Source organism: Cajanus cajan, chromosome 2 (genome assembly GCF_000230855.2).
Source record: "Cajanus cajan strain Asha chromosome 2, NIPB_CcT2T_4, whole genome shotgun sequence".
Lineage (NCBI taxonomy): Eukaryota > Viridiplantae > Streptophyta > Magnoliopsida > Fabales > Fabaceae > Cajanus > Cajanus cajan.
The window spans coordinates 81,239,565-81,253,713 of NC_138518.1; the positions used below are offsets into that span (position 1 = coordinate 81,239,565).

Genomic DNA, 14,149 nt, shown 5'->3' on the forward strand with positions numbered 1-14,149 from the left:
AAAATTAAGGAGGTGTACTTATATATATAAAAAAAAAAGTGTATATATCATTACCCAAAAAAAAAAAAAGATGATAGAAATCTTTGGGTTTTGGGTCAGACGTGGGAATATTAGAGGCCCAAATAATAGAGGACCCATAGAAAAGGGGAAAAAAAAGCCCAAGACGGAAAGTCACCGTGAGAGAAGAGAGTTTGAGTTCGTAAACAGCGTAATCAAAATCGAATTGAAGGCATCGTGTTTGGTTGCTCTGTAGTCGTAACGTGAATTACCATTATAGTCTGCGCTTTCTCTCTCCTCGTCTTCCTTCTTCCATCTCCGCCATGTCCCGATCCCTCGTCTTCCCGCTCCTACTTTCTCTCTTCCTCTCTTCGGCCCTCGCTTCAGAGTCAGATCACAAGGTAATTCCCCCTTTCCCTCTCTCCGATTCGATCTGCACTTTCTCTGCTGCATTGTCCTTTCGATCTGCTCTTACTGCCGCTCAATTTCAATGTATTGCGATGCTTGGGCTTTCCGACTCTTAGATCTCGGCTGGGTTTTTGCCTCTGCTCACACCTAGGTCTCTCCGCAATGTGGCTGTTTGCTGTTCGATATGTGCCGTTTTCTTCCGAGATTGGATTCAATTTTACTTCTTCTTACCCTTTTACTCGTATCATTAGTTCATGATCTTGGATCGTTTCTTGGTTTTTAATGTTCAAATCTCCCTTTAACGCTCATGGGCTAGTTTTAGGCTTCGAGTTGAGCTTCGTGGGTTTTGAAACCGAACTCTATTGTGAGGTGGGAACAGCTCACGGGGTGATTACTGATTAGGCTTTGATTGTCGTTGAAGCCATTAAAGGGTCCACGAAGAGATTTTGCAATGAGGGTTGACTCAAATTGGACAGAAAAGAAAATTTGTCGGTGCTGGATTGTTTAGAAGTCTTGGCTTACACTCCTGATGTTAGTATGGAAGCTAGGTAGGTTTTTTGTTGTGGTTTGTGCCACTGTGTGGAGATTGATGTATAGCACGGCAACCCTATTTGTTTACCTTATTTTCAGGTTAAAAGTTTCTAGTAAAGTGAGTTTGACAGTTCCTAAGTATGTTTGCAAAGTTTGACAGTATCACAATGAGAAGGATTGGTTTGAAAATAATTGAGTATGTAGGATTGGTATGGGCATTCTTGAGGTTGTAAATTGAATATTATTATATTAACAAATGAAGTTTTGTTGGTGGATTAGTTTGATTTAGTTATGCTTTTAAAGTCCTTAAGGTAATGTTTAAGATCAGGGCATCATCTTATGTGTTTTTTACTTCATCTAACAGCATTGTTATCTGGTTCTCCAAATAAAATTGGCTTCCAAGACAATGATTTTGGGTTTTGATTTTCTAAGAGTGACTTGATGTGGACACCTATTACATGTGTTGCTAGTTGGTTTAAAGTAGAGCTTTATATTAAAACATTGTCACTGTGTGGCGTCTTAGTATTTGTTCCAGAAGACTACCATAGATTATCTAAATGATTATCATTCACTGAAATCAAATTATGAATCAATTCAATAAATTGGTGTTTGTTGTTGTTCTCTTTTTCTTTACCTAATATTCAGTGTTATGATTCAATTCATGTTTCCTTGCTTCCTCAATAGAGGTGATTGTCTACTTCTCAATATCCTTAATCAGTTGTAACTTTTAAACAAACCCCTATACTATATCTGTTATCCCATTATTTTTTTCCCTCTGAACTGGTGAAACAGATTAAAATATGTATATTCCATTTGTAGTATGCAGTGGTGTACAGCTTTTGTTTTTAAAAGGATGTATTTTATGTTATTGCAGTATCAACGTGATGAAGCAGTTACCCTTTGGGTGAACAAAGTTGGCCCTTATAACAATCCACAAGAAACATACAACTATTACAGCCTCCCATTTTGTCATCCATCTAGTAGTGCTAGTGCCGCACACAAATGGGGTGGTCTTGGTGAGGTCCTGGGTGGCAATGAACTCATTGATAGCCAAATTGAGATAAAGTTCCAAAGTATGAAGTCTTCTTTTGTTTGTATTTCATAGAAGAGCTGTCAGTTGACAAACTGGCTTTAATGGATACTCTTATTTTCAGGAAATGTGGAGAAGACTGTCTTTTGCCAGATAGATCTCGATGATGCAAAAGTGAAACAGTTCAAGGATGCAATTGAGAATAATTACTGGCTTGAATTCTTCATGGGTATGTTTTGATTTGTTTCTAAACTTACTAGCTTGAGAACTTATAGAATGATTGTATTTTCAAGAAATGTTGGAAGCTTGCAGTAATTATTTCTTTGGTCATTACAGTAACTTGAAGGATAACATAAACACAACATGAAAGTGTATAGCAGAAGCAACCAAAGAACACCCAAAAACTAAGAAACTCACATCGCTAGACTCATGGAAAAAACACCTGTTTGACTAAAGAATACAAACCAAAGAGGCCGAGATAAATCATTCTTCCTTTCAATGGGACACCCCCCTCACCCTTGCTTGTCGTCTGAACTATCCAATCTACTGCATTGTTTTACTACCTTAGAATCATGAGACCTTCTATACAATTGCTGAGAAAATGTGTGTTCATTACCACACATGTAAAATCCTCTATTTATAGTGAATAAGGATACAAAATAAGGAAACAAAGAGTAATGGGTAATAATTACAGAATCCCTAATTTCTGCTATACAAGTTTCCCTAATTACAGAATAATAGATCATAGTAGTCAATAGTGGTTGTCGCGGCCGCAATCGCGTCAGAGCGGAGTGGCTCCGTGCTGCTTCAAAAAGTTTGTTGCGGAGCGCTTTGAAGGAGCGGGCGGACTGGCCGCGAAAGCGGCAGAGCGTGGTGGCGCGATCGTGGGTGGGTGACGGATCTTCTCTTCTTTTTCCGGCAGATCTTTGCCGATCTCTCTTCTTCGCTGACGAATCTTCGTCCATTTGTCTTCTCTGGCAGATCTCCGTCAATCTGTCTTCTCTGATAGTGGATCTGTCTTCTCCAATGGTGGCTCTGTCTTCTCCAGCATCTACAAACTTGTCTTCTAAGAGGGAAGGCAGCGCACAACTTGAGTCTCACGATCAGAAGGGTGGAAAAATAATTAGGGTTGGAAAAGTTGGGCAAATGAGCCAAGTTTTATTTTATCTTTTGATTTGATTAAGGGCCTTTTACTTCACTATTTTTTTTAGAACGGAACTTATCTTTATTATTAATTATTATTATAATTCAGATAATATTTTAAGTAATAAAAAATTTAATATAAGACCTTAAATATTTTGTTTTCTTAATTTTTTTTATTTAGTTTAACTATTATAAATTTTTATAATTAAAAATATTTAATGTATAAATTAAGTTATGTTTCTATTTTTATATATATATTATTAATTATTTAATATATATAAATTAATATTAAAATAGCGGTTATCCCGCTCTGCGTCATCCCGCTATCTCATTTTTAGGGTTGATCATTCCGCTCAGTTATCCGGGATTGACTACTATGTAATAGAGCATATCAAATCATTGATTTAACACCTTCCAAATTCCAGTTAACCCCATAGTAGACTGAAAGCTAAAGTGGTTGAGAATCAGTTTCAAGAAATGCTGGAACAGGGGAGAAATCATGGCCTGACTGTAGCCAATTATGCCTGCTTTTGGTGCAAGACTGCAAGAGGAGTTTCTGCCTGGATCCAAACCTGGGTGTCACTGTCTCATTCAACCACACTGATAGCTTATTGTTACTCTGTCCCAAATCTTTAGTCATTTAAGGTTAATGCACATAGATTAAGAAATATTTAATAGAAATAAATCTGGATGATTTAATATCTCATTGTCTCAACTCCATTAATTTGATTTTATAAAATATAAGCGAACAATTGATGGAGAAAATGCCTATTAAATAGGGGTGAAATTGAGAAATCCACTCTCATGGGTCATTGGTGTTCAATGTGGTTTAATTGGTATTTAAACATGCACTAAGTTTGATGCATGGTTCAATTTCGTTTATCCCCTTGAGTCACCCCTTTAGCCTCAAGGGTTGATCCTTCTGTTTGATGTGTGTTATGAGGGATTCTGGTGCGTGCAATAAAATCCTTCGCCATGATTCCTTATGTTTGACTTTTGAGAAGACTTCCTGGATGGAGGGTAAGGGTTTTCTACCTAGAATCTGTCCCCATATTACCGTACCTCAGCCAAACTTCAATCCAGACCAGTGGGGGAAAATATACACTAATCATTTTCTTCCCTTTTATTAAATCATGCTGCATCCTTGGAATTTTCCCAATCATTGTAATACTGATCCAACTCTTGGCAAAGGGTTACCATCACATGCAATAAGTGATAACATCTCAATCACCTTGCTTGTATTGCTGATGCTAATATCCCAATAAAAATCAAATAATTGCTAATAATTCATGACAGAGATGACATGAACAAGTAGACATAAATTGAGTTAAAGATTGTGGCATTTCTTGCTTGGCTTTCAGGTAGTTGGCATGTAATTTAAATTATGTGAATTTTTTCCCTATGTTCTTTTGCAACCAAGACTAATGTTTTTTAAAAATAAAAAACTAATTACATTACCTGGTTAGTTATTGATGTCAATTGGAATGGATTCTTTGGTAGATAGGCTGTCATTTTCATTATGAGAGTATGATTACTGATGACATATATGATTACTGATGTTAGTTTTCACATTGCCTGAAACACTGACTACATATATACTTCTGCCTGGATGCAATGCCTTGCTGCATTTTAATTCTTTAATTACTGTGGCCTGAGAATCCATGGGCATCTTTTGATATTTAAGGCTTGTTTAGTGGACAAGATAGGATAGGGTCAACTATCTTTTTTTGTTTCCCTAGTTGTTTGAGAACTAATTTTATTGTGAGAAATGAAAACTATAAACATAGACCATTATATCATATTTGCACAGCCAAGATTAAATGAAAATACACATGACTTTTTAAGTGGTCATGCAACCTAACTTTTAATTTTGATCATTCGTGTATGACTGGATGATCCAAATTTATAGTTGTCATTTCTCACAATAACAAGAGTTCTCACTTGATATGTCTGATATATATATATACACACACACACAATATTTAAATATGGAGGAGAGATCAAATTGCACTAGTGTAACTTTGAATTGAATCATTATTTTTCAAAATTTATCGATAGATTGAAAGTTTATTTCTCCTAGATCATATATACAAAATTTTATATTAATCTAAATTTTTTGATGCCACATTTATATAGATCAAAATCGACGTAATATATACGGTTCAAAATATACTAAAATATTAACAATTTAATTGTCTTTTATTGTTGTTCAATTTTAACAAAATTTGACGTATATAAGCAAAGTAAGATAAAATTTTAATTCAATGGTTAGATCATCAAAAGTAATTTTTTATATAAAGTTATTAAAGAGTGTAATAATTGTAAAAGTTACACTAGGGTAATATGATCTCTCCCCTTAAATATATATAAATTCTGTATTAATTATTATATAGATAAAATAATAATTTGTATTAGTTATTATATATCTAACAAAAGGTTAATATTGTTATTTACATTTATATTTTATATCATATCCTAATATTGTCTGATCCACCTCGTACATATGATAGGATAATATATATATTAGCCAACATATTATAGATAGCACTTCAAACATCAGATAGTATAAAAACATATTTGGTCTTATCCTATCCTATTGTTATCCGACTAATATTGTATGCTGACCTCCAAACAAGTCCTTATAGTTTTTCTTGAGTGTTAATTTCCATACTATGGTCACTAGAACTGAAAGAAGTATGAAATTAAGAATTTTGTGTGAAGTAATTTCTGAAGTATTTTTCAATAACTTAGTGTTAAATAATTATCAATATTATTCTGTTTTGATTGTCAATGTTGTGAGTGAGATTTGTTTTGAAGGATACTCCTCTTTGTATGTTAATTTAATACTTATCGAGTTTTCTTTTCCTTTTTAACTGAATAACTTACTAGCATCTGTTCTTTACTTCTTTTTTTATTTCTTTTGGTCTGCTCCGTGATGCGCTAAACACAAGTTCAGATGATCTACCTTTGTGGGGTATGTCCAAAACTGCCTCTTCTCCTTTCTTCTCCTTATTTGATATGGTTTTGTACTTCACTTGTTGGCTATTTATCTAAGATACTTCTTTTTCATTTTAAGGGTATGTTGGTGAGCTACATCCTGATAAGAACAGTGATAATGGCAAGCATGTTCTTTACACACACAAAAACATTATTGTTAAATACAACAATGATCAGGTCAGAAGTTATTTAAATATCTTACGTCATCTTTTGACAGGTTATGGATCCTTGGAAGTTTTATATTAAGGTCCATTTCCTTGCAGATTATTCATGTCAATCTCACTCAGGATATCCCAAAGCCTTTGGAAGTTGGAAAACCTTTGGACATGACATATTCTGTCAAATGGATTTCCACCAATGTCACTTTTGGGCGTCGCTTTGATGTCTACCTCGACCATCCTTTCTTTGAGCATCAGGTACAGCTTTGTTTTTAAATGTGAAATGCTGTTGTTTTTTGTTTCGCAAATTGCTATGTATTCATCCATGTTAATCCTCCCTTACATCTGACTCTGAGAATTTTGCTCCTCTTGTTTTTTCCTAGATTCATTGGTTCTCCGTTTTTAACTCTTTCATGATGGTCATCTTCCTTACTGGATTGGTGTCAATGATATTGATGCGAACTCTGAGAAATGACTATGCAAAATATGCTCGGGAAGATGATGATTTGGAAAGTCTGGTAGATGGTCACATTAACTTTTGCCTTTTCTTAATTATTTGTGGAATATGGGTCCTTTCCTCCTAGAAAAATCATTGTTCAAATTGTCAAATATTTGGTCATTTCTTCCTTGCTATAGGAGAGAGATGTAAGTGAAGAATCTGGCTGGAAACTTGTGCATGGTGATGTTTTCCGGCCTCCTCGCTACTTGGTTATTCTTTCAGCTGTTGTTGGCACAGGTGCTCAGCTAGCAATGCTGGTTCTTCTGGTCATCTTGTCAGCTATTGTTGGGATGTTGTATGTTGGGTATGTTCATAACTGACTGAAACAAGTCTGAATAATGAATTCAATGGTATTCTAGTTGTGTACAAATTTTACTTCATGCAACAAGTATGTGGTGATATTTGCATATCTCAGCTATTTCTATCTCAACAATAATAGTTGGGACACTTTGTGTTTTTTGTTCCTTGCTCTTTTTGCAATTGTCATGTAAGTTTCCTTCATTGCATGTCTCAGGCGAGGAGCAATTGTCACTAACTTCATTGTGTGCTATGCTCTCACATCTTTCATTTCTGGTTATGTAAGTGGGGGAATGTACTCACGAAATGGGGGTAAGAATCTCATTTAATTTTCTGTATGTTCGCTGCAAGTATGTTTGAGTGGCTTTGTCTCAGATTTGTCTTTCTTGGTTTTGAATGATTATATAACTATTTTTATCTGTTTGTTAGGTAAAAACTGGATTAAATCCATGATCCTTACAGCTTCTCTGTTCCCATTCATGTGCTTTGGAATTGGATTTATCTTAAACACAATTGCTATATTCTATGGATCTCTAGCAGCAATTCCATTTGGCACAATTGTGGTTGTGTTTGTCATTTGGGCTTTCATCTCTTTCCCTCTAGCACTTCTTGGCACAGTTGTTGGAAGAAACTGGAGTGGTGCTCTGAATAATCCATGTCGCGTAAAGACTATTCCTCGTCCCATTCCTGAAAAGAAGTGGTATCTCACTCCCTCTGTGGTTTCTCTGATGGGAGGACTGCTTCCCTTTGGCAGCATATTTATTGAAATGTATTTTGTATTCACTTCCTTCTGGAATTACAAGGTGAATTACAGCACTATGACTTGTTTCAGTGATTAAGTTTCTGTTTACTTATTGGTTTTTGGTTATGAAAGTTGTGCATGTTTATCAAAGTCGAGCAATATCAAGGAAAATAACTCTTGAAACTGGTCTTTTTAAGTAAAAATATGTGCATATTTAGTGAAGCTGTCACTGCACATTGGCTTATATATTTTTCCCTCCTTTGTGGCATACAGGTGTACTATGTATATGGCTTTATGCTGCTAGTCTTTCTGATTCTTATCATCGTTACTGTGTGTGTGACAATTGTGGGGACATACTTTTTGTTAAATGCTGAGAACTACCACTGGCAATGGACTTCTTTCTTTTCAGCTGCTTCAACAGCTGTTTATGTGTATTTGTACTCAATATACTACTACTATGTGAAGACGAAAATGTCAGGCTTCTTCCAAACCAGCTTCTATTTTGGATACACTTTGATGTTTTCTCTCGGACTAGGAATTCTATGTGGTAAGTCTTCAGTTTGATTTAGCTTTTCACCCTGCTTATATGTAACAGGATATCTTATTGTGTGCTGAATAAACCACATTTTTTCCTATTTTCCTGCAATTGCATAAATCCTTGGGTCCTTATCTCCTGAATTGGGTTATAATATTTCTTTAAATGTGCAGGAGCTGTGGGTTTCCTTGGTTCAAATTTGTTCGTGAGAAGGATCTACAGAAACATCAAGTGCGATTAAGGTTTTTTGAGTTAGACCTGAGCACTTCCATAGGTTTGTTGCTGAAGACAATAAATTTTTGGAGGAAGACTCTGGTCGTGGGGGAACCTAACAATGTTTACAGGTAGAATCACAGGGTTTTGAGAATGAGGTTGTATTCTTTTTCTATATTGGGGAAGCCCTGAGATTTTTTCCCCGACTGTAATTGATTGTCTTTTATAATTTTAGATAATTAGTACAATATCCAACTCTCGTGATTACTGTTTCATCCCCTTATGAAATAGGGGGCCATTGAAGGACTGATATCTAATTCCCCAACATGTTTTCAACTATTCAATGTATGTAAAGTGGGGATCGAGTCGCGGAAATGAATTTTGTGCGTCTGAATTTTGTATGAAGATCTAAATATCATTCTTATCTGTTTCCTTAACAGTTAATATTGTTGTGTATGTACTCTTTACCAGTTAGCTCCTTTTTTTCCCCTCTTTTTTACCGGCTGTGTAAATATTTTGGCATTGCCTTGGAAGAGACCAAGTAATTGTGAATGGAACCCGAGTACGTGCCTTTATTAATCTTTTAATATGCTGCTTTTAATATGGTGCATAGCAGGTCTCATAATGGGACGGAGAGAAGGGACAGAAAATGAGGAAGGGACGAAGTGTAATGTGAGAAATATTTTATCTATTGTAGTTTAACCAATCAAGTTGAGTATGCTTAAACTATGTTACAGTGGTTTTGGCAAATAATAATAGCAATTAGCTAGACAATATTTTTGCTGCAGTACTTCTGGACAGCGCCCGTTTTATTTCTAGTTTTGTTCTTACTCTGGTTTTCAATGCAAGCATAAAGGCATCTTTGGCCTTCCCTGTAGAATATTTCTTGAAACAAGAAACGTTACAATTCTTGTATGCAAGCTTTCTCAATTGCTGTTATATTTGTATTTTGCAAGAGTTTAAACAATTTTTCTAATTGCTAGTGTGATAGGATTTTTCTAGAAGTATCAGATAAACACGGGTATTATTATTATTATTATGGATATGCAGGTTTGTATAATAAGATATAAGATAATTCTGTAACCACAAATTATTGTTTGAAACAAGTTGTCTATTCGTAGCTGCCCGAGAGTATGGTTGGAACAGATGTCTTGCTGGGGGAATCTTAACAGTTCTTTTTCTTCTCGCTTTCTTCGCTTTAATATATTTTGTTTTGAGTTTGTAGGCATTTGAAAATATCTCGTTGCTGCTGTGACAACTGAAGTTGTTATTGCTAGCTGAACTTTGTGGTGCTAATATGTTCGTAATTCCCTGCCGGTAACTGAAGTGGGGTTTTGAAAACCATTGTATTTGTAGTAGATAAATCCCTTGCATCGAATGGCTATAGATTGCGCAAGTTCCAATCAACTTTTGAGTGGCCAAAGTTTGTTCCATTTGGTCATTTATGGGGCATGGTTTGTGCCAACCACAATCGTTCGGTGGTGATAAAGGAGATAAAAAAGTAACCTTTAAAACACTGCCACGTGGCAGATAGGGTTACATGCCAGTTTACGTCGTGACTTGTTGCAAACACACTATTTCCACAAGCTCACCCCACCCTTTAGTTATCAACAACACAAACAAGTGATTTATTTTCCATCCACTCACTCTTTGCCCCATCTACCACACTTGTGCAATGGCCACCACACCAGCTCTCTCCGGAACCATGGTGAGCACCTCCTTCCTGAGGAGGCAACCCATGACCACAAGCCTAAAGGCATTCCCCAACGTGGGTCAGGCTGTTTTTGGTCTGAAAGGTGGACGTGGTGGTCGTGTGACTGCCATGGCCTTGTACAAGGTGAAGCTGCTGACACCAGAAGGACCACAGGAATTTGAATGCCCAGATGATGTTTACATTGTTGACCATGCAGAGGAACTAGGTATTGACCTTCCCTACTCTTGCAGGGCTGGTTCTTGCTCTTCCTGTGCTGGAAAAGTTATTGAAGGTAAAGTGGACCAGTCAGATGGTAGCTTCCTTGATGATGAACAAATAAATGGTGGGTGGGTTCTCACCTGCGTTGCTCAACCTAGGTCTAACGTTGTCATTGAGACCCACAAGGAGGAGGAGCTCATATGATCGTGTCACCACAAATTTCTATGGCATTGTTATTGCTAGCTTCTAGTTATTATTATATCTTGCTGTTCTATCGATCTCGTGTTTTAATTTTGTTATAGTGGGATTGGATGGCTAGCTAGCTGAACTCATGATGACTACTAGCCCCTTCTCGGGATATGTAAGTTCTCTTAGAATGATTGATTGATCATTCATTCGTTTATGGTAACAAATGAAAACTCTTGCAGCTTAGCTTGGTGATGCTTTCCTTAATTACTGTTTCTATACATGTTGTCCAAGACAATTTGGGAAATTTATTTAGTTTTTCTTGGTCTACTTCCCGCTTTGACGAGTAAGTTTAATTTTGATTTTGGCAAGTAATTGACAGGCCCAATTGTAATGCTTGATATGAGTTTGGTGAATAAGTGTGTGAGTTTTGACTGTAATTGAACAAAATATGCGCGAATCCTAGCTAAGCTCATTTGTGATAGTTATTATTTAGTAGTTATTAATCAGGGAAAGGGAAAAACAACAGATGCACCTGGTTGCTGAAGGAGCTGGCTATGGTGGGGGAAGTGAAGGTTGTCGTGAAGGGAACTTATTTTTATGTTTGCAGCAAATTAATCTAAATTGCCTTATTTTTTTATGATGCAACACCAATGACTACAGGTTAATAGATCCCTAATAATCACATTATTCCGTGGTACATGTTAAAGGATTTTTAAACTTATACTTATTTTTCATCAATCAAATTATAATTTTTAAGTTCAGTTCAAGTGAAATATTGAGCTTAGAATATCTTAAATATTTTTAGCGTATCTTATATATCAAATGGGTAGAATTATTCAATCAATATATTAATTAGCAAATATTCCATTTCTCAAATTTGTTTGTAAATATGCATAAATATAAAATATATATATATATATAAGAAAAATAATATTATTAGTTAAAAAGACTATAAATTATAAATAAAATGAATTATACTTTTCTTTGTTGAAAGGTGTGGACATATATTTATTTTACATTAACATTAGTTGACGCAAATGATAACAATTTGTATCCTTTAATCAGATTATTCAAGTTCAAATCTTAACTTTGATTATAAAATAAATTATGTTGTGAGAAAAATACTTAATTTGTGTACATTTACGGTCTCAAACAAAAATTAATTTGTATCAATAATATGATATATATTTATTTTACTGTCATTCCGTTTGGCTTAGACTTTTTAAAAAAAATTTTTTGCATAGTTTTAAATTTGTTATAATTGAACAGATCATAAATTATATTAAATATTAACTTTTTTATTAAAAAAAAAGTAATTGTATAAAATCCTTATCTTGGTCCTCTCCTTCATTGTTAGTGTATCAGAGTGAATTCAACATATCTTGCACACCACCAAGCTAAAGATCCAGTAAATTTATAGCCAAATAATTTCGATTGATTTCATTTCCACACAAAATCAATCATGCAACACTTTCACCCGAACGAAATTAAGTGATTTTACACTTAAATCATTTCGTTTTCATTGCAATGCACCAAAATTTAAACTCACTCCTTCATCTTTCATTCTTGCAATAGCACAAAGGAAAAGAAAAAGAAGCACACCACCAATAATTTATTTGAACAAAACAACTGCAATAACATGAGGACCGAAATTAATCGCCATCATTAAATTAGGGAATAGAAAAAAAAAAATCACAAAGCAATTCCCCCAATTTCCAAACAAGGAAGAAAAACAACAAAAATCTCACATGTGACGGCCCAATAATCTGCTTGACAGGCTAAAATTTTTGGTTTGTCATGTTTAATACAGGTTAGAATAATCTAGTCACCTCTATTTCATGGGTTAAAATGATGAATTTTCATGTTAGAAAACACAAGGAAGCATTTATGATACATTTATATTAGCTATGATTGAGCCATTGGATTTTAATGGTGCTAAGCACTAAGGTCCATTGGTAAGTGCGACAGTGACTAAGTTACGTGTGACACTCTTGGAATATCATATAATTCAGTCATGTTTTATTATTTATTTTTTAGTATGATACCTTATACTTACATCAGTTACATATGTAACTTTGTACTAACATTGAATGCTTATGAATTATTAGTCTGATTAGGGTGAGTTTCTCTGCTACGCTTGTTTAAGAGAATGTTAAATAAATAAGCCTGCACAAGTTAGGGTAAAATAATTTTAGTGTGCATATAAGCTTGTAAAGGCTCAAGGGAAAAAGAATATTGGTATAGCTAAGAGTGACAATAAAAAAAATACTTGTATAATTGTTAACATTTGTGTGTGTGTGTGAAACTTATATTGCTATTTGAAATAGTGAAAAATCTCTGTTGATGCGAAGACTAAACATAATCCAAAGATTATTTGGGATGACAAAAAATAAGTTCAGTTAACAGGAGGCTAAATACAATCTGAAGAATATTTTATGCAAATAAAGATAAATCTCTATACATCTCTTATTTTATTTTTTATTTTGGTACATTCTATACATCTGCTATTCCTTCTTTATTTACGAATTTTATTTAGATATAAATTTGTTAATTTACACTTAGGTGTATTTTAAGCAAATTATAATTATAGTTTGCTAATATACTCCTTCTAAAAGGAAGTGGATGTATTTAGCAAATTCAAAAAATATTTGTTACCGTACACCTAGCTATATTTTAGTTTAAATAGGTTAACAAGTTGCAAATTATGTATATTTTAATATAATTTTAATTATAATTTACTAACTCACTCTAATTAAAAATAAATAAATGAATATAAGTTAGCAAATCATATATAGATATATTTGTCTATTACTGATTTTTTGTTATACACACATCTTAATAATACAGGGAAAAAAGACAGGTTTCACTTTTTCTTGTTGTGTAGACATAACTACAGTAATTTATACAAGTTTTTTTAATTATTTCTTTATCATATTATTTATTATATTTTAAAATTTTCTATCTTTTTTCTCAATCTCTCTTTACTATACAAATAAGTATATATAAATCATTTCTCTCTAAATGTTTTTTTAAAGTAATTTTATTATGGATTTAATTTTTGTTCCATCTGGTTTTTACTTACATAATTTATCATTTTATCTTTTTCTTCTTCTTAGTAAGCACACCAACTTTACACATATATTATTAGACTTGATATATGTATAAATAGTTGGCGATCCCTTTAATAAGTCTAATATAAACTTGAAAATAACTTAACTTTATAAAAATAATTTATAAAATAAAAATTATTCTTTATTTATATATACTTTATTTATCTTATTTCTAATAAATAAATCATCATCTTTAATAATTTAGATAAATATCTTAAAATATAAACTTAGTTCAATTCCATCTTACAAAGTTAATAAATAATTGTTTTTAGTAATTTAAATAACTATAATACCATCTTAAAAAAAAGAAATTCACTGTAACTTAACCTTAAAAATATTGACTCACGTAAAAAAAAAGTGTGTAAGAAATGTTTATACAAGTAGTCCT

At 33.7% G+C, this 14,149-nt stretch overlaps 2 protein-coding genes and 1 long non-coding RNA gene across 3 annotated transcripts; all 3 read left to right on the forward strand.

The window, feature by feature from the left end:
- The first annotated feature begins 204 nt into the window (after nucleotides 1-204).
- On the forward strand, nucleotides 205-8,994 carry LOC109796327 (transmembrane 9 superfamily member 1). The gene is made up of 12 exons (XM_083069291.1): nucleotides 205-398; nucleotides 1,811-2,009; nucleotides 2,091-2,195; nucleotides 6,066-6,083; nucleotides 6,186-6,283; nucleotides 6,370-6,522; nucleotides 6,648-6,782; nucleotides 6,901-7,067; nucleotides 7,278-7,372; nucleotides 7,490-7,863; nucleotides 8,076-8,349; nucleotides 8,511-8,994. Exons 1-12 carry the CDS (start codon nucleotides 321-323, stop codon nucleotides 8,576-8,578), a joined length of 1,764 nt encoding a protein of 587 aa, XP_082925417.1. The 5' UTR covers nucleotides 205-320; the 3' UTR covers nucleotides 8,579-8,994.
- On the forward strand, nucleotides 2,202-6,006 carry LOC145954619 (uncharacterized). The gene is made up of 2 exons (XR_014431850.1): nucleotides 2,202-2,854; nucleotides 2,948-6,006. It is a non-coding gene; the product is annotated as an uncharacterized LOC145954619 (long non-coding RNA).
- Nucleotides 8,995-9,973: 979 nt separating the features above from the next.
- On the forward strand, nucleotides 9,974-10,894 carry LOC109796336 (ferredoxin). The gene has a single exon (XM_020356019.2). The coding sequence runs from the start codon at nucleotides 10,226-10,228 to the stop codon at nucleotides 10,664-10,666; it is 441 nt and encodes a 146-aa protein (XP_020211608.1). The 5' UTR covers nucleotides 9,974-10,225; the 3' UTR covers nucleotides 10,667-10,894.
- Nucleotides 10,895-14,149: the final 3,255 nt, after the last annotated feature.

Bases quoted from the DNA above. Each gene is read 5' to 3' on its own strand.
- LOC109796327 (XM_083069291.1), top strand. From the start codon at position 321: ATGTCCCGATCCCTCGTCTTCCCGCTCCTACTTTCTCTCTTCCTCTCT. The intron at 6,284-6,369 runs GTCAGAAGTTAT...ATTTCCTTGCAG, and splicing joins TTAAATACAACAATGATCAG to ATTATTCATGTCAATCTCAC. The intron at 6,523-6,647 runs GTACAGCTTTGT...GTTTTTTCCTAG, and splicing joins ATCCTTTCTTTGAGCATCAG to ATTCATTGGTTCTCCGTTTT.
- LOC109796336 (XM_020356019.2), top strand. From the start codon at position 10,226: ATGGCCACCACACCAGCTCTCTCCGGAACCATGGTGAGCACCTCCTTC.